The 20,015-nt window shown below is 38.9% G+C and overlaps 1 protein-coding gene across 1 annotated transcript in view; it reads right to left on the minus strand.

The window, feature by feature from the left end:
• The window catches only part of LOC114454180 (collagen alpha-1(XXI) chain), a 51,773-nt gene extending 33,615 nt beyond the window's left edge, over positions 1 to 18,158 (minus strand). The window contains 5 exon segments of the mRNA XM_028434442.1: positions 2,192 to 2,308; positions 2,619 to 2,738; positions 4,592 to 4,728; positions 7,321 to 7,405; positions 18,111 to 18,158. Coding sequence (XP_028290243.1) covers positions 2,192 to 2,308; positions 2,619 to 2,738; positions 4,592 to 4,728; positions 7,321 to 7,396 — 450 coding nt within the window. The 5' untranslated portion in view covers positions 7,397 to 7,405; positions 18,111 to 18,158.
• Positions 18,159 to 20,015: the final 1,857 nt, after the last annotated feature.

Raw genomic sequence — 20,015 nt, forward strand, 5'->3', positions numbered from 1 at the left:
TGACTAAATAACACAATGTTTAATCCATTACTATTTTTAAAAGGTTCAAACCACAGAAACTTCTTCAACTTCATTCTCACTGCTCAGTAACAGATGATGTCACTTCCTGTTGGTCTCAGCATTGGTTTCTATTGGCTGTTTAATCAGATTAAAAGCTGCAGTGCATGCGCCCTCACTCTCTAATCATTAAAGGGCGACCGTGGCTCAGGTGGTCGTCTTCTGATCGAGAGGTTGGGGGTTCGATCCCAGTACCTGACTATGTGTCGAAGTGTCCTTGGGCAAGACACTGAACCCTAAGTTTCTCCCAGTGGTCGACTAGCATCTTGCATGGCAGTCCTGTCCCACTGGTGTGTGAATGTGAGAGTGAATGGGTGAATGAGCTGATATGTAAAGCGCTTTGAGACTGCTTCAGTGTGGTGATAAAGCGCTATATAAAATCAAGTCCATTTACCATTTACCATTTAAATCTGTGATCGATCTCGTGGGGTTTTATGAAGATGTCCACTTAATCCAAACACTGTCAGTGGATTGGCTCAGCTGACGAGCATCAAGCTGAGAAGAGTTTGATGGAATGGTCAAAGCCAGCATGGTCACGGACGGCTTAGCTAAACCAGGTTTAAAACATAGGCCTGGTTCTATTATTATTAATTAGCGCTTTGATGAAATACCCCCCCGGTAAACATCAGAGGAACATTAGGTAAATATATCCTGGATTAATTTCCGTTAGCGGGCTTCACCTAACCAAGCATTCCCTGTCAGAGAGATGTCCTATGAATGTCGATAACAACACGCTAATTCAAGCCAAGTGTTTTCAGCCTGGGTATGCGCGTGCTCCCATAAAAGGGGTGGAGATTGCAGCATCTGATCAATCACTACAATGGAGAAATCTGGCAGAGCGACCGTCTTTTACAATGGAGGAACAGCTTATGGTCCTAAACAAATCTAATGAATTTAAATCCATGATGACAGCGAAGAGCAACAGTGTTATGCTGCGTTCACACCGGATGCGTCACAAAATGTTTGCGATTACATACAAAGTCAATGGATAGATGCGCTCATGATATTTCATCACATTTGCACATTCGCAAGAGTTGAAAATATTGAACTCCTGCGACTGTTTCGCCTGACGAAAGCCAATCAGAGTCTTTGTTGACGATGACACGGACACCGGTCTGTTCAACCATGGAGTAGAAGCTGTGTGTGACCACCTGGAGCTGTATGACACAGCCTTAATAACCGGGACCAGATTAGGAAGGATTTGGCGTGGAGGAGAATCAGCGAGGAGGTGGTAGTAGCAGGTAAAAGTTCTCTCTGTAGCACTGAGCTAGGATAGCATTAGCCGCTAATCACACCGGCTTTTTTCACTGGTGGTTTATGTTTGTGAGAGGAGAAAAAGGAGCACAGCTCCTCGCTTCAGCAGCCAGTGAAACTCACCGAGTTGGATGTGTCGCTGGTGGGCGGTGCTTCTCTTCAAACGCATAGATGAAACAAATGGGGACATTTTTTGATCCTGCGAAGCCTCCGCAACGTTTTGTGCGGCAGACGCGACCGGTGCCGCAGAAGACGCATTCGGTGTGAATGCAGCATTAGTGCATTGCGCACCAGGAGGGAATTCTGGCAGCGAATCACCGACTCTGTGAATGCGTAAAAACGTGAGATTATTTATGTCTGAATTAAGGATTTTAAATATTCATAATTTTAAACTTAAGCAAACCCTAACCGGTTGATCTGAGGGAGTATAAAAGCTCCGCCTCCTGGTGCGCTGCACAACTGCTGCTCTTCGCTGTCATCATGGATTTATATTCATTATATTTATTTAAGATCATAAACTCCTCCTTCTCCATTGATTGGTCACATGATGTAATCTCTACTCTTTTCATGTGAACACTCACGTACTGAGGCTGAAATCAGGCTTAAATTAGCGTGTTGTGATCGACCTTCGTAGGACAGCTTCTCTCTGACTGGAAATGTTTGGTTAGCTGAAGCCTGCTAATGGATATTAATCTTAATATAATTATCTAGATACGTAGCATAGGGACTAGGAAAACATTAGGTAAACATCAAAGAAATATTAGGTAAATATTGGGTAAACATCTGGTATCTATTTAACCACATAATGTTCTGGGTAGAACCAGCTCTAAACATTATGTGGATTTCCCACTAAATGTGATTAAATAAATAAAAGTTTCACCACATCGTCTTGAGATTTTCCATCAGTGACGACCACAGCAATTCGATTCTTCACCAGACGTTCTCGTTGGGATGTTGCGAACACGTGGTCCACCGCAAACTTTATAGCCCTCCCTGTCTGAACATGGGATTAAAGAATTAAAGAATATATATAATGTATATAATATATAATATTAATGTAGTGTGTGCGTTAATGGTAGCTGAATAAATAGTCTATACCTGCTTTTCTATAGATTTAAGCAACAAAATACACTTTTTAAAAAAAAAAAAAAACGAGCTGTTCACCTTTAATAGCTGTATATATAATATAATTAATACAACATCTGTCCTTAGACTAACGTCAGTTTGGGTAAAAGTCTATTTCAGCCCATAGATAATCTGTCCTATAGTTAATGTATGTTTAATATAATGAAGGTGTGTTTCCATACCTGTGTGTTTCCTCCCAGATAGCTGATGCTTTGAACTGCTTCAATAAACTCTGAAGCACTTCTGTGTTTTCCAAGAGGAATTTCCAGTCTAGGTGTATCACTGTATTGGATAACAGCGACCTGTGAATAAAACAAAGATCAAGGCCTGTCATTTTATATCAGGAACATATACAGATGGCAGGAATATCAGAATATAGATAAACAGAGAGACAGAGAAACATAGAAACAGAGAAACAGATAAACAGATAAACAAATGGACAACAGATGGAAATTAGCCTATGGTTATAATTTGACGTATTTACATTTGTTGAATGAATACAGAGGCACAGGCTTCATCAGCTGACTGTAGATCAGTCCATCAGATATAAATCTATATCTTTCCTAAAGGATGTCATTGGTAAATGAAATGATTAATTTATCCATTAATTTTTTTTTTTTTTTTTTTTTTTTTTTTAAAAATAATTTATCCATTAATAATCTCTTTTCCTAAACACAGCTTTCAGATCTGCACCAACCAGGATCTTCTAACAATGGGCAGGTCACTTTCAAAGAGAACTGATAGGCCAGGAGGCGGGGCTTTAGCACTCACTCAGATCCTAGCCAGAACAAAACCTGGTCCCAACCAGGTTAGTCGTTCAGCCTAAGTTACTATGGTGATTTAGCTCCGTAAGACGTTAGCGAGCTTCGTAGGACAGCACATACTGGTTAGTTAATAGTAGTATAGCCCCATAAACAGAGAAACAGATCACAGATAAACAGATAAACAGATAAACAGATAAACAGATAAACAGATCAACAGATAAACAGAGAAACAGAGAAACAGATAACAGATAAACAAATAAACATAAACAAAGAAACATATGGGGCCTATGTTACGAAGCGAGATTACCTCGCCGCGCTAACAGGATTTAATCAGTGTGTGCTGGACTACGAAGCTCGCTAACATCTTACAAAGCTAAATCCCCATGGTAACTTATGCTGAACGACTAGCCTGGTCGAAGAAGGTTTTGCTCTGGCTAGGATCTGGGGGAGTGCTAAAGTCCCGCCTCCTGACCAATAAGTGTTGTTAAAAAGCGAGTTGTCCAATAAAAGGTAATGTGTGAACAAGTCACTGTGTGGATCTGATCTGACAGCTGACAGCAGAGAGAGAATATTTAGACATTGATGCAATTCGTTTGTTTACCGATTACATCATTTAGGAAAGATATAGATTTACAGTATATCTGATGGACTGATCTATAGTCAGCTGATGAAGCCTGTCTTCGTTTGCATAGATGGGTGAAGTCAGTGTGTGTGATAAATAGGTCTACTTGAATAGAAAAACGTGTGCGCTGTAATAAAATGAAACTAAGCGCTGTCCGTTTATCATCCACTGGATTTATATCATAAATAATTTCTGCCTTTGCTGTAACAACAGAGTTGTTTTTGGTCTGAATTATGGATTTTAACTATTCATAATTTTAAACTTAAGATAAACACTTAACCTGGTTGGGACCAAGTTATGAAGTGGATCCGATCTGAGCAAGTATAAAAGCTCCGCCTCCTGGTGCGTGCTGCACAAACATTGTTGCGCTTTACTCTCACCATTAATTTAAATTCATTATATTTGTTTAAGATCATAAGCTGTTCCTCTTTGTAAAGGCGGTCACTCTGCCGGGTTCTCCATTGATTGGTCAGACGCTGCAATCTCCACCCCTTTCATGGCAGCGTGCACGTACCGAAGCTGAAATCACTTTGCTTGTTGTGATCGACCTTTGTAGGACAGCTTCTCTCTGACAGGTAATGTTTGGTTAAGTGAAGCCCGCTAACGGAGATTATTCCAGGATATAATTATCTAGCTTTGTCGTATAGGCCCATAAACAGAGAAACACATAAACAGAGAAACAAATAAACAGAAAAACATATAAACAGAGAAACATATAAACAGAGAAACATATAAACAGAGAAACCATTAAACAGATAAAAGAACAGACCTGTGTGTAATAGGAACTCATTTCAAACTGACTGGTGATGTTAATAATCCACTGTTTTGCTGTTTCAAAGTCAGTGAGACCCACACTCCATGATCCATCAATTATATACACAAGGTCATTGGTAGCTGTACTGCAACCTACACACACACACATACACACACACACACAGCAGATGATGTCAAAGGTTACAAAGATGTGACGTTAATATACTGTACATATTTACATACTATCGCATTCAGCTTCACTCTACATCAGTGATAAATTTATATGTTTTAATGATGTCATCAGTGATAAATGTCGTTCTCTATCGCATCGAGACTATCTCTCCACTACGTATTCCATATGTATGGGGCTGACCACAGGGTCAGGTGACGTTGTGGACAATTAGCTTTCAGACAACCCACCTGTGAGGTGACTAATGACAGTATAAGGGCAGCATGTGCACCACACTGTCACTGATCATTTGGATTCCACGAGAGCAGGTTGGTGTTTGTGTGAATTCCAATTGTGTGTGTGTGTGTGTTAGGAGGAGACAGTATTTGCCACTTATCAAGTGTAAGAGAGAATTGTATCTCGTGGTTACTGTTTACTCCACAAAGAAAAGAGAGAGAGAAAGGAGTTTTTCACAATCCGTGCCTGGCATATTGTTCTGAAAAGGGACTGACGCGCCACAGGTACGAAGCCTGTCTGGCTATCCCGGCCACGGTACAGGCGGTAGTGCTGTCAGTTGTGAGTAATCTGGCAGACGTTCCTGGCGTATAAACCTTTTCACACTCTCTTAAATCTTGCGCAGTTATCGCACGTGAGTTCAATGGTCAAGAGGGATAAACTCGCCTTGGCTCACAACGAGTCTGACAGAGATTTAGATTATTTTTCCTGTTGGAGCGTTGATTCCTTGAAAGATTTTTTGCGGAAACATAGTATGGGTCTCAAAGGTAGAAATGCAGAGTTAGCTGCTAAAGCTGATGCTGCAAATGAGCAAAAAATTCAGGTTTTTAAACAGTGACCAATTAGCTGATCAGTGCAGTTTCACTTATCGAACTGTTTAGTGTCCATCTTGTGTACTTCCTTCAAATTTGTAAATTGAATTAAAATAATAGCTTAATAAATATATTCATGGACCTGGTTAGTGAATGGTGGACCTCGTAAATTTACCTTTTCATTGAAAACTCATACTGTCCTTTTCACAGTCGGAAATCTCGCGTGTCCCATCAACAATAATGATGTATTTTATTTATAAGACACTCCACAGGTGTTAAAACAACTACACAAGTAAAAAAAGACACTAACAATAATAAAGATGAATACAGAAAAAAATACATAACAATCACAAGTTCAAAGCTTAGGAGAGGAATGTGGCAACAGAGGAGGTCTGTCACTTTGATACTGCTTCTCTCATCGGTTTTACAAAGTGCTCAGATACGGGCATCATTCCTGGGTAGAGTCGGAATTCTTCCCTCTAGAGACCCAGGTAGTCTGTGTTTTTTCGTCCACCAGGGGTCACCTGTGTGGAAGCGAGGGGACTGCCCTTGCTTCTATACTGCTGCTGAGTTGCTCCCATTGGTTTTTAACAGAGCTCGTGCTCAGAGCGGCCAAAAGTGGCATCAGCGGAAAACCCTGGTCCCTCCTCAAGTCCAAATATGTGTAATATTAATAATATAAACACTATTTAAACACTAAAGATCTCTGGAATAAAATTACAAATACTGCTAGGTTGGAAATATCATTAGAGTGAATGAGCTCTCCACCCCCAGGTTGCACATGCGCAGTTCCAGAGTGTGAAAAGGCTTATTGCTCTGATGTGTTGTTCACGCACCATAGAAATAAACTGTCCGTCCAAGCCACGGGGAGGCGTTGGTGTCGTTTGCACATACACGTGACAGCTCAAGCTCTAGCTGGTTGACACTTCCTCCTCCTCAATTGTGGTGTCGACCTCTCTCAAGATTTGGCAAGCTTTGGTGAGATGGCGAGCCGTGGCCATAACTGTAAGCGTTGTGGGGTGCAGAGGCCCATTGAGGATGGAAATGAATGGTGTGTATTGTGTCTGGGAGTTAACCACGTCACATTGGCGAGAGAGAACCCTTCCTCGTGAATGAACGGCTTTTTTTTTCCAGTGCACTTGTTGGAGACCCGCTACAGGGTGTTTGGAAAGAATGAGCAGGTTGCTTCGTCCACTGGGTCCCGGCAGGCTAAGCACCTCAGAGGGGCGGAGCCTGGCTGAGGGTCCGGAAACCCCCTTCCAGTCCCGCCTCTCAGGATGATATTGCCTGATTTAAAAATCAAGGTGGAGAGGGAAGAGGATAATGAAGAGGCCAAGGTGGATGTGCTAGGGCACTTTGTTGATGACCTTCCTCCATGGCAAGAAGAGGCTTCCCCGGCACCTGAGGAGGAATCAAACTAGTTGAGCCATAGCGTCAGGCTGGCCTTGGTAGCGTCTGGCGCATTGTCATCAAGCGGCAATGACCGGCAGTCAGCTGTATTTGCTGGCCTGGGGTGTGTATATTTTGTACATTGCATATAGTTCGTTGACATCCACGTGGTGATTCTTTTGTTCGGTGCACTGGTGACGGAAACGTCTCATTCGGAGGACACACAATTTATGTCATGGGCGGGTGCTGCTCTATCCACTCGCGGTGTGTCTTACATATAGAATATGCAGTGGAGAGATCCATGGTTACCTCTTGTAACCTACGTTTTAAGTCTAATGATGTCATCAGTGATGTTTTTACCTGCTCGTACGTCATCATCTTCAACAGCGTTCAGGGGCACCAGAACCAACAGTGTACTCACTAACCACAGTAACATGACTCGTATCTGTAAAATAAACACACTCCAATAAAAACATGAATACTAGGGCTGGGAAACGTCAACGATTTGCATTTCATTTTAACGCGTTAAAATGAATTGATGCATTGATAAATTTGACCACTGCTCCTTCCCTAGGCACAGTACAATGATAAACTCCATACAGAGCAGAGGAAGTAATGTGCCATAGACATCCAGTGTGCTGTTTTCTCAGAGAAGAAGAGGACACACTTTCGTTTCTTGTAGCTAATGCTGCTACAGCTTGAGCTAGCATTGGATAACTCAAAACACACACTTAACACTTCCTTAATGTACCATCTACGAGCGACGCATCCGGGTTAAGCGGCGGTGGTGTCAGACAGGGCGGACTACGGCAAACAAGTCTGGAGTGTCTCAATCAGACACGGACGAAGATGCAGAGACCATCCAAATGATGTTGAACCGTCACAAGTCAGAATCAAAACTTGAGATGGATGAATGCCCTCTGCAGTGGTGGCTGAAGAGAAAGGTCTCTTACAGTAAACCATCACTCCTTGCTTGCAAATATCTCTCTTCTCCTGGCACCACTGTGACCTGTGAGAGACTGTTCTCCCTCTCAGGACACGTGATTCAGAAAAGGAGAGCTTCTCTCTCCTCTGCTCATGTAGAGAAACTCGTGTGTCTCTTGTAGAATATGTGAAAACTGCTAAACTAATGCACAAATATAATACATCTCAGAAGAGGTCTAAAGTTCAGGATTAACAGGTTTTAGAATGTTTTAAGAACCCTAGAAGACAGGTGGTTATTTTGTCTGCAGAGGGTTTTGTACTGCTAAAAACTTCCAGTCGTTGCATGAATTTACTGATTGAAACCAATTAATTTTTGTTACTGATGTTCTACTGCTGCTGTGAAAAATGACTGTACAGTGTTTACATTACATAGTTGCATTTCAAACAAAGTTTTAAATAAAGTAATTGCTAATTGTGCGTGCTTTACAGCTGAGGTTCTATTTTTCTGTTCCTCGTTTACATTATAGAATAGTACAATGTTGCACAAACAATGTTTTTAATCACAAGAAATGTATTTGTTATAAGCTTTGTCTTTTAATGACGTACTAGGTTATTTTTGTTACACCTCAGAGTTATGCACATTCTACGCAAATATTTGGTTAAAATAAACCTATTTTCCTACATGTTTGTTTATTAGAAGCTGGCAATGCAATACACTGTGATTAATTGCTGGTATTTTTTTGGCCAATCTGAAAAAAATGTGTCATGAATATTTTTTTTTTCAGATTTGCGATTAATTAGTCGTGATTCCCAAATAAATACATGAATCATTTATAACCTATTGATGCTTAGACTCTTCTAGAGATTTAAGTGTCATTTCTTGTTCTCTTCAGATGATTTTAAAACTAATGGATTGTTCTGTCACACACCTAGCTGCTAACAGCTAGCAGAGCTGAAATTATGTTGTCAGATTTAGTTTAATGAAGATTGAGTTATTTCATAAGTTAATGTGTTTGTTGAACTGTGTAACAGCAGCAGAACTAGGGAATTAAGCCACGAACTAACTAACCAAATTATTCTAGTAGTAGAGTGTGAACGTTAAATATAAACCTTCTCATTCATTTCTTGTAGACGTCCATGATGAGGGACAGATTCTGATTGGTTCAGAGTCTGATTGGCCTCTAGCTTTAGCTCCTCCTCTTTTCACTGAGGCAGGGAAGAGTAAAATGATCGACCAATGAGCAGTGAGTCACAGATGTTTAACCTTTTGGTGTCCTCTTTTAGTCTTTGTTTTGTGTAGTTTCAGTTCTAGTTTCATGTTTTCTCTTTTGTCTTTGTGTTCCAGGTCTTTCTGCTCATGGCTCCTCCTCCCCGTGATGTCAGTGATTATCTCCCTCCTGTTTCCACTCAGGTGTTCTCCACTCCTAATCAATCCTCCCTCTCTATTTATCTGAGTGTTTGGACACTGGGTGGTTGATAGACCATGGTTAATGTTGTCCCTGCTCAACTTGTGCCTCCTTTGGTTTCTTTTATTTGGGTTTTTGTTTGTGTTTTAATGTACATGGACTGGTTTTATGAACACTACCCTCCACCACCACACCCACTCGTTGTGACAATTTATCCCTTTTTCCAAATGAGAATCCATGAAGCATTGAATCAATAAGCAGAAATGAAAATGGGTTTGGAATCATAAAAACCTTATCAATTCCATTTCTAACAAGAATGTGAAGGACAGAAGATTAAGAAGGTGGAGCAGGTTTAATATGGGACTGTGGTGGGATGTGGGGAGGGGTTTAGAGTTCAGGAAGCAGCCTTTTAGCACTACTGATAGATGATTTAATGACTTCATACAGACTGAAATAGATCATTGATCAATGCCAGTGGTGATGTTTGTGCTTAAAGCACAAAGGCTTGTTTGTGTTTAAACCTAATGTGCATTTAGAACAAGCATCCAATAAACCAGCTAAAAATAAACCACAACGGCTTCAAAGATAATTTTTGAATTGGGAAAATAAAGAATAGATGGAGAGGTGTTGGAGATGTGACAATGACCCCTTTGGTACTGAAGCATCACCTAAATTATGCAAAGAAGATAATGAGTGTATTGGGCTATCAGATAAAGATAGAAAGGAGGAGGGAACTCATTCACCGCACACACACTGAAAAGACGGACGATAGATACATAAACAAAAATCCTGCACTAATGTAAGATTGATATAAGGTTTCAAGTGTATATTCTTGTTTAAGAATATCAACATTTTCCAGTTGCAGTCAAAACCTGTGACAGCTCATCTCTCCTGCTGTCAAAAAACATGTTTACTTTGAACTTACAATATCCTCCACATCAGTGATGTTATTGCTACCATTGTCATTGCTATCATTGTGTTAATGTTGTAGCTCTAGTAGATCAGAGTCATAGTCGCAGCTGATGTGACTATGACCTGTCAAGGTAACAACAGTCAACTGTAACGTCTTAAAACACACCCACATACTGTAAAGTCTGACATGCTTAAATCAAAAGCATTATTTGCTTTAATCGATCCAATCGATGACCTTTTGAAATGATTTTAAATGAATATGTGTCATCAGGAAGAACAGCCTGCTGAGCACAGATCGGTGTAGTTGGATCGTAGGAATATAAATCGATGCATCCATGAAATAGATGAAGCGTTACACCTTTAATCAGCAGCTCAGTAGATTCCATAGAGGTTAGATCCCAACAGTTCAGGTTCAGTCTTAGTTTATATCTTTTGACTCGGGCTCAGGTTGGGCTTCGGTGCTACGCAGTAAGGGCTCTATTCTCCCATGTGCGTACGTTTTAGCTGTGTGTTATTCTCACCCTGTATTTAAGTCAGTCGCTGTGTGCCTTCATCCCAGTTACGCACTGTGGGAGGAGCAGCCCTGAAATGTAGGTGTTCCCATTTAAAGCTGTCTTTACGTGCATTCTCCGGGGTGCTTAAGTCATTTTCCTCTTACGCGCTTCTAACCCTGGAATAAGTGCAGCGCCCCGATAAGGTGAAACATTATATTGCACTAGAAATATGGACTTAGTTACATTTGAAGCCACACAGACTCATGCGTTGCTCAGCAGCAGCTGTGATCACTCAGCTGCTGCTGCACGATTAATTAAAACTCTGACAGACGCAGACTTCTGTCCATGTTGGTCACAGTGATTCAACTATTTTCATACTTTGTCCAACGTAAAGTCACAGTTTGATCCACTACAGAGTGAAACAAGCTGTCATATGCAGATGAGGATGGACTACAAACTGTTCCCACACATATTTAATGAGGCTCAGCTCAGATCATTTTAAACAATTTATATTTAAAACAGCGTATTATGGAAGCCAATAGTTCTGTTTCACTGCAAACATCCCTCTGTATTAAAGCAGGACGCTCTGCTGCCGAGTTATTTCCTCATATCTCCAGCATCTAACACTGTCACACTTTACAGTGATGATGATGATGATGATGATGATGGAGAGAGATTTTAACTGTGACTCAGACAGAATGCGGCCGATCCTCAGTCACACTGCAATAATCTGATCAAATCAACCTGTTACATTGTTTATCAATGAAGGCATTTCAAATTAAAAGTGAACTTTATCATTTTCACACTGCAGGCGCGCAAAAAAGCACTTGAGTCTAGACGGGAGAATAGACCACTAAATGAGCTGTAAGGCGATGCTATTGATTGGTCTAAGAAAGACGCACAAAAGGAGGCTTAAGGGGAGAATGGAAGGCTGATGTCTGGCACATGAATGAATTATGTTAAACGTATAAATGAGTTGTTATTTGAGCTGTTTGTGTCCACAAGTTTTACTAGTGTTGGACTCTAACAAGTCGGGCTAAAAAAAGATGGCTTCTCTGTTTTTCGAGATTTAATTACGGCTCTAATAGAGGAAAATACATAAAAGAAAAGTCACAGAGAAGTATATTATTTTTTAATATATTTAAATTAATATTTATAAGGAAATAAAAAAAAAACAACTACACTAAACAAGACTAATTTAAAAAGTAAAGCAACTGTACAAGTAAAGGCCATAAACATTTATAAGACGCTCGTTACAATAAACTCTTAGTGGGTTTATTTATTTTATTAGTGGGTGTGTCCTGTCTGTTTCATTTAATAGGTGTGTTTTTTGTTTTTCTTTCTAAAATATTTTAAGATCCACTGGTTATAAACGGGTTCTGTTGACATGAACTTTAATAGAGAAAGTGTAAAAAGCATTAAGTGGAATTAGACGTCAATGCAAAGCTACACTTGACCACAAGTGGTTTACTATAGTAAATACTTCACACAAAATGCCCAACTTCAGTTTAATGGATTGCTTTTGATGTAGAGCTGTTAGCATTAGCCTAGCAATATAGATTATACGCTTGAGAATAGGACATGACTGCCTTTGTGAACCATCTATAAATAGTCTCACTGCTCTCTCATCCTTTCCTTGTCTTGTTCACTTTTAGGGCTCCACATTTTTCTTGGAGCTTCCACTGCTTGTATTTCACAACCACAAAGAAGCACTGGAGAAAATACCAGCCTAAGCACCATGCCAGGACCAGAAAAGACAAATACCATCCAAGAGCAGCATTTTAGAGACGAGGAGAGAAAACATGTAGTTTCGACAAGTTTCTGTACTCAAAATGATTTGTTGGCTTTTCACAAGAGAAACTACAGTGTGTAGCTGCTGTAGCAATTGTCACTGATATTAACTTTAGTCTGAAAAGTGTATTTCTATCAAAGATTCCAAAAGCAACAGATGGACAGATCTTTTTTTTCCCAAATGAAATGCATCCTAAATAGATTTGAACAAATTATTTCAAATTTTTAAAAAATTGTGAAATTAAGTGTCGTCCTTTCTCAAAAGAAATATTTCATGTTAAGTGAATAATTTCCTGTTTGTAATAAAACTCCAGAATTCCAGAGCAAAGTCACTTACGTTCCTGCTGTGGATTGTTCATACGTTTGGGATTTTTATTTTCTTCGTCATTATTATTTAATAGTTGGCAGGATCTGAACCTCTCCCCCCTCTGGGCCACATAACTATGATTTAGCAAAATAGAATAAAATATATAAAAATAATAAATTATATTAAAAGTAGGTGGGGTTCAGTGAGGGAGGGGTCACCTCAGCTCCCTTACATGTAGTTTTAAGACACATTCATACGACATTAAAATCAGTTATTTGTGTGTTTATCCTTCTACATCCCATTTGTAATGGAGAGCTTTGAAAGCTCAATCCTTTCACCAACCAGAAAAAAGGAAGCAAAAAACATTCAAAAAATTAATTTTGCAGCAGAGAGCTGATATCATTAGCAAACTTTATGACTTCGTAAAAGGCCCGTTATTTTGCACCTATAACACATTTCTCATTAGAATCCTAGAGAAATATCACTTTTTTAGCTTTAACAATTTTAAGTTTTTTAAACATGCATGTGTGATTTTCAAATCCTGAAACAATAATAATAATAATAATAATAATAATAATAATAATAATAGAAGATATATGGATCGGAGCTGCCAAAAGAGGGGTCTGTGAGGTTAAATTTAGATGCACATTTGCCTAAAATGTGTTGTTTATCCAGGGATGGAACAAGCTATCAGAGTTTACGTCACTTGGGACTTTTAAAGTTCAACTAAAAGACTGGATTTTAGATCATCAATCATTAATGATTATGTTCTGTTTTTCTTTTGGGGACTTTGGCTGAAATCTGTGATTCTTGCAAACTCCTGCGTATTTACAATAGATACTAAATGTTCATTAAAGGTGCAGTCAGTAACTTGGAGGAGAGAGAAGACTTAGCACTACATTTGAACAAGTACAAGTTTCAGATCCCTCCCCCACCCTGCCCTGCCTCCAAAGTCCCTCCCCCAGAGGAGGCTGGCACGTAAACACACAACAAAACCAATAACACTGTCAGGTCACTTCATAAAAATATTGTCTGCTACTTTCTAATAAAACACCAACCAGTAACCTAGCATTAGTATCGGCAATAAGCTAACGTTAGCGCTAGCATCGGAAACAAGCTGCTGGGCTCCCTCTGTGTGCGTTTTCTCCTCCACGGGCGCAGCTCTGACAGCACAGCTGATCATCACTCATCTGCCTTCTCCTCCAACCTGGATGTCTGTGCCAGAGATCAGGAGCGTTTGGTGTCTTTGCTCTTCCTCCTTCCTTCATCTACTCCACTGGACTGAGCCCCGTAGGCACGCTACCTCTGAGCATTGCTGTGGCTCTGCCACATCAGGTCACGCTGCTGCGATCACGCACACTTCCAATCACCTGGTGTAAATAAAAGTGCTGGGCTTTAACACGGAGGTATCGGCTTTAGGAGATGTGAGCTTGACGGAGCGTAAGGGGGCGGGGTCTGTGATCAACAGCTGTCAGACAGTCCATTAAACACAATCCTGGCTGTGATTGGTTGTTTTTGCTCAGTCGCGGTGCATTCTGGCAATTTGCAGTAGGAGCAGTGGGCGGGACTTATTGAGCCTGTTTTTTTTGTTTGTTTTTTTTTTACAGATTGCTAGTTTCATGTAATGTTGTCTTTACATAGTGACAGTTTTAGCAAAAATTACAAAAAGTCACTTCTATAAAAGTTATGGACTGCACCTTTAAGACGCATTTTCCCATAAATAAATAAACATGAATATACATTTATGTTAAAAGTATTAGGTAAACATCAGAGGAACATTAGGTAAAAATCAGGGGGGTATTTGATTAAACCCAGCTCAGGGTTAAGTCCAGGTTTAACCTGAGAGTCCGGCTCTGTTAAGCCGGGTTCTAACTGGAACGACGGTTTAATCAACATTAAAACACCTTAGTTACCATAGTAACCCAGTCCGTGGGTCAAACCTGTTCCTGACCAGGTTTAAGCAGCAGGTTTGGCTTAATCTGCTGAAACCACGTCATCATTATTAAAGAAGTCATTTAGTGAAGCTTTAAAACACTCAATAAAGATCTACAAAAGGAAAAAGGAGTCAAAAAGACTTTTGTTATACTTTACCTTTTTTAAATACCACTTTAATATGATATTTTAAAAGGAAATTAAACAGAATATTATGGTAAATTATTAAATATTATTTTAAATCCATACAATGATGATAAAATCATTGTCTTATTATGTGTTTATTGTGTACCATATTTTTAATGAGGTGATCACAGTCTGCATGTGTGTAAACCATCAGTAATAATATGTCTATATAAGGATACGTGTGTATCCATCGCCTCCATTTACCACAATATAATATGATTCATTCATTGATCAGAGATTAATAATGTGAAAACTGTGGATATACAGAGAGGGAGGGGCTTCAGGGACAGTCACAGGGCAGAGCACTAAGGCTCCCAATGACTAAAAGACACTATCACTTTAAGGGATCACACAGCACCGCTGAGCTGCTCCCTCTGTTCATTTAAATTTAATGTCACAAATCTCAAATTACATATTATTTAATTGTGTTACAGCATCATCTTTAATTAAACGCTGACAGGTGTTAAAAAAATGAAAATCACATGATCAGTGTGTGATCACATGTTGCAGTTGTTTTCTGTGATGAACTGACTAAATAACACCATCTTTAACTATTTACAGTAACAGATAATGTCACACCCTGTTTGTCTCAGCAGTGGTTCTATTGGCTGTTTATTCATGGTAAAATCTGCAGCGCATGCACCCTCTAGTCTCTAATCATTACATCTGTGATTGATTTTGCGGGTCTTATTTAGACGTGCACTTAATGTAAACAGTGTCAGCTGGCTTGGCTCAGATGGAGAGCTCCAAGGTGGAATGGAATGGGAAAAGCCAGCGTGGTCACGGACGGCTTTGAACCAGGCTTAAATCGTAGGCTGTATTACGAACACTTTGATGAAATCCTCCCCATGGTTCTTTATACACAGCATCTTAAGGCTAAAAGTAGCTCCTAGAAAAATCCTAGAATTCCTCCAATTTTAAGATTATTATTTTTTTTTTCTACCTTTACTAAGATAAAAGTAATTCAAAAAGTGTCTCAGACCCTCAGAGAGCTGCTAAGATAAAAAAACTGTTAGTAGTGAGGAGGACTTTAACAAACCTAAAAAGTGTCTCAAACAGAGAGAAATAACATATATTCTCTGTGTGTTTAACAACAGTGATTTAATAACACTCTATGGGTTTGATGGTGTAGGGTCATTCCATTACAGAGCTTTCACAGCCTTGTGTTGTTTACTCCCCACAACGTCCAACCCCTGAATAGTTCAGTAAATGATCATATAGAATTCTGGAACATTCATACAATTATTAATATCAAAGTAAACAATGTGAGCAGCCATCGCCTTAATAGAAACTACAACATTCACCTGTTTGACAAGAACTTCTCTGTGTGTGTGCTGTAATCTCTGCTCTTGCTCTGGATTTTACAGCTGTAGCAGAGCCCCACGCACACACACACACACACACGGAACAATGTATTGATGAGTTGATCAATGATCTCCAAGATCTGTTTCTTTCCTTGTGCAGCTGCGTCTGCGTTCACCATTAATATCACTCTGAGAACATTTTGCCACGGTCATTAAATCACGTCCCACTTTTTTTTCTTTTTTTTTTTTTTTTTAGAATTCAACCAATCAAATTAATTTTTTCAAAAATAGCTGTTGAAAACACACGTGTATAATCTTCAGGGTTCCCACAGATTTATTAAAAGTCTTAAAAGGCTTTAAACTAATGAATCTAAAAATGTCTTAAATCAGTAAAATCTTAAATTTTTGTATGGATTTATGATTGTAACAAGTCTCACATTTCAAAATAAATGATAACATTCGTTTTTTTGTTTTGTTTTTTTGTTTTTTAAAAAAAAGATTTTTCTTAATGGCTTTTCTTAATAGTTTTTATTTTTTGTATTTTTGTTGTTTTATAGATTTCTGGCATTTTTTTTTTTGTGTGTGTTTACTTTGGAGGGCCGCTAGTTGCACACCTGCACTACACACTGGAAAAAGTGACCCTAACCCTATGCAATTGATGTGGCACTTTTTCCCCCTAATTGTGTTTACTGTGAAGACGGTCTTAAATTTAAGTTCAAATCCTAAAAAAAATATCTTCAATTTGATTTGATTAAAGCTGCAGGAATCCTGAAAAGTTTCTTTCAAAATAAAAGACAAGTCCAACATGAGAGACATTAAGTATTTATTTATTTTTGACCAGCTGTCCGCGACCCACTTTTGGGTCCCGACCCACCAGTTGGGAATCGCTGCTTTAGCAGATACCTGCCTCTTAAAGCTTTTATTAGCTTTATAGGAATCTTGAGGATAAAGGATTTCTATGTTTCCAAGACTTATCAGTGTAAATAATGTTCACTTGTGCAGCTCAGAGTGATGCGGAGTGCAATGATGATAGGTTCCTGGTTCTATTTTAATCTCCAAAGTTGGTGATGCAATGGGGAAAGTTCTTATTAGAAAGTTTAAAGACAGATGAGAACTTGTGATATATAGGCACCATTCAGAGCTGTAATTAAATGATGTGGTTCTGCATTAAACAGGGATCAAAACAGTCATTTATACATGTCCTCCAGCTGAGAAACGTTTCTGAAAAAGACTATTTTTAGATAACTGTCAGAATGCAGAGCTGTAATGTTGGCTCATTGGAACCCTGTGTTACCATCCTGGTCTAGACGGATAGAATAGAAATATCCAAATGAAGCTTGATGTAATAAAAACAGCAACAAACAGACGTTTCTTTAGCTCGTCTTCATAAAAACTTCATATCTGAAGAATTAACTTTGGTGTAAATATTACGAGGCCGTTTCATATTCACATACAGTGTTAAAAGTTCAGGGAAAACAAACGTGTTTTTTAAACTTTAGTGCCGTAAATGCTGTCCTTTGGTTTTTCGACGCTAAACTCTTTGATCTGCTTAGAAATATGAAAGAAAAAATCTTTACAATACTCTAAACACATCCATTCTCAAAGCCTGATGGAATGTAAACTAATTAATTCTTTGACCAAATTCTTTCAGATGAGAACATTTAGAAAAAGACAGGTTTTTGTATTGTCTGCATGTTTGATTGTCTTCTCATACAGTATATCCTTGTAGTTGGTCACTTGGTGCGACAAATCAAAAAGCTGCTAATGATAAACAGGTACAGTTCATACACAATTCGATGTTAGTGTTAATTCGCCAACAATCATTGGCATAGGTGTAAATATTCAGAAATACACAATACGTACTAGATGTAAACAAAGAGGAAAAACATCTTACCTTTGAATCCAATGAGCTTCTGATGAACAGAGCAGCTTTAACTGAGCAGTGAAAGTTTTCTCTGTGGGTTAGAGACGCAGCAGTGGGAGTATCCTGACCACTTTCACCACAGATTACACACACACACACACACACACACACACACCAGAGCATGTGTTCAAGCATCAGGATTGCAGCATTTACTTCAGCAAGACTTTGATTCATTGTCGAGAACAGTAAGAGCGAATGTGCTTCTGAAGGCTGTTGTCTTTCCTCCTGTCGAGGTCGAGTCAAAACATGATCTTAATGTGGTTGTGACTGTGCTGAGAGCAAATAGGAAGCAGTTTAACTTTTACCTCAGTTAAACTGTCCACAATAAAAAAAAAAGACAAACAAACATGTACAGTAGGTGTTATCTAATTATTAGTCATTTTCTATTTAACCCTCGGGGCACCTTTTAAAAAAAAATGTTCCACTCTTTGAGCTTAGGTACTAAAACGGTACCTTTCATAAAACTGTCGTAAAATATATTTTCCCACTTTTTTCACATCAGATCCTTTCAACGCATGCTTGAAATCGCGACCACATCCGGTTGAACTACTTTGTGTACATCACTTAAGTTTGGTTGGAAAATAAGGATGAAAATAAAGCTTTTTTTTGTTAATTTTGGCTTTTTTTTAAGGCAGATATTTAATAAAACTAAAATGTAATCATGTTTGACTTTTTTTTGGAGTTATGTTTTTTTTTAACTGCTTCATTTACATCAATTCACAATACAAACAATTTCATTCTCTAGTTTTTCCACTAGCCTGCAGATATGGATTTAAGTGTCTGGTTGGCTAAATTAACCTTATTGGGTGCATCATTTTAGTTTTTATTATTTTATTAATAATAATATTCATACTTCATTAAATATGTACTTAATTCAAGTTATATTTTGTTGCTGCTGGTAAGCAGACAAATCCATCTTGACAAGTATGGCATTTGGTATTTTTAAACTACAGAAGACAGAGATAAAATGTTTCTTGTAAATATTTTATTTATAATGACTCAAAACTTGTTTTACAAACATTTATTTCAGAATTGAAATACGACTAGTAAAGTCTGTATTCATATAGTGGAGTTGTCAATTATGACCAAATGAGTATGTGTTTGAAGGTTGGATGTACAAAGAGGTGAACATACCCTGGAGTGTTATAAAAAATACTATACATGAAGCATTTGTGCCCCCAGGGTGAGATGTTACCCTACAGCAAAGCACATGTCTTACGGTGGATTTCCCTTATTTGTCTTTTTTTAGTTAATGGTCCCATGTCATGCTATTTTTCACCCATCTCCATTTGTTCTCAGAACCCCAAAAATATAGTATTTGAGGTTTATTTTCCCAAACTCGCCTGTTTTGTACAGCTGTGGCCCTCTGAAAAGTCACTTTCTGAGCAACTCTACACAAACAGGCTGATTTGCGGCCTACTTATGCATATTCATGAGTGGGCGTGTTTATAGACGGGACACTGACTTCCCCCTCCCCGCACGGTGACGTAGGGCCAGAGGACGGCCCTCCCTCTTCCCAACCATTCCGTAACGGAGCTCATGCTGCTTTATAAACACGAGACAGAGCGTGTTTTATGGTCGAATTCAAAGTCGTTGCATGTGAGGTTAATATGTAAGAGGTCTAAAAGATGTTTGTTGGGGCTTGTAGAGTTGGGATTTTGTGTGAATATGTGTCGAACCGCTTTGATTCCTTTCTCCGTTTCAATGTTATAATATAAGCTGTCAACATCCAATGTGAACAACAGACACGTTTCTGGGAGGTCCACTGCTCTGACTTTGTTAATGAAATCATTAATGTCTTTGAGGTTGAGGTAGAAATCCAAGAACTCCGCTGAGCCATAGGATTCACTACCACAATCTGAGACTATTGGGCAG

This window comes from Gouania willdenowi, chromosome 20 (genome assembly GCF_900634775.1).
Source record: "Gouania willdenowi chromosome 20, fGouWil2.1, whole genome shotgun sequence".
NCBI classification, from domain to species: Eukaryota; Metazoa; Chordata; class Actinopteri; order Blenniiformes; family Gobiesocidae; genus Gouania; species Gouania willdenowi.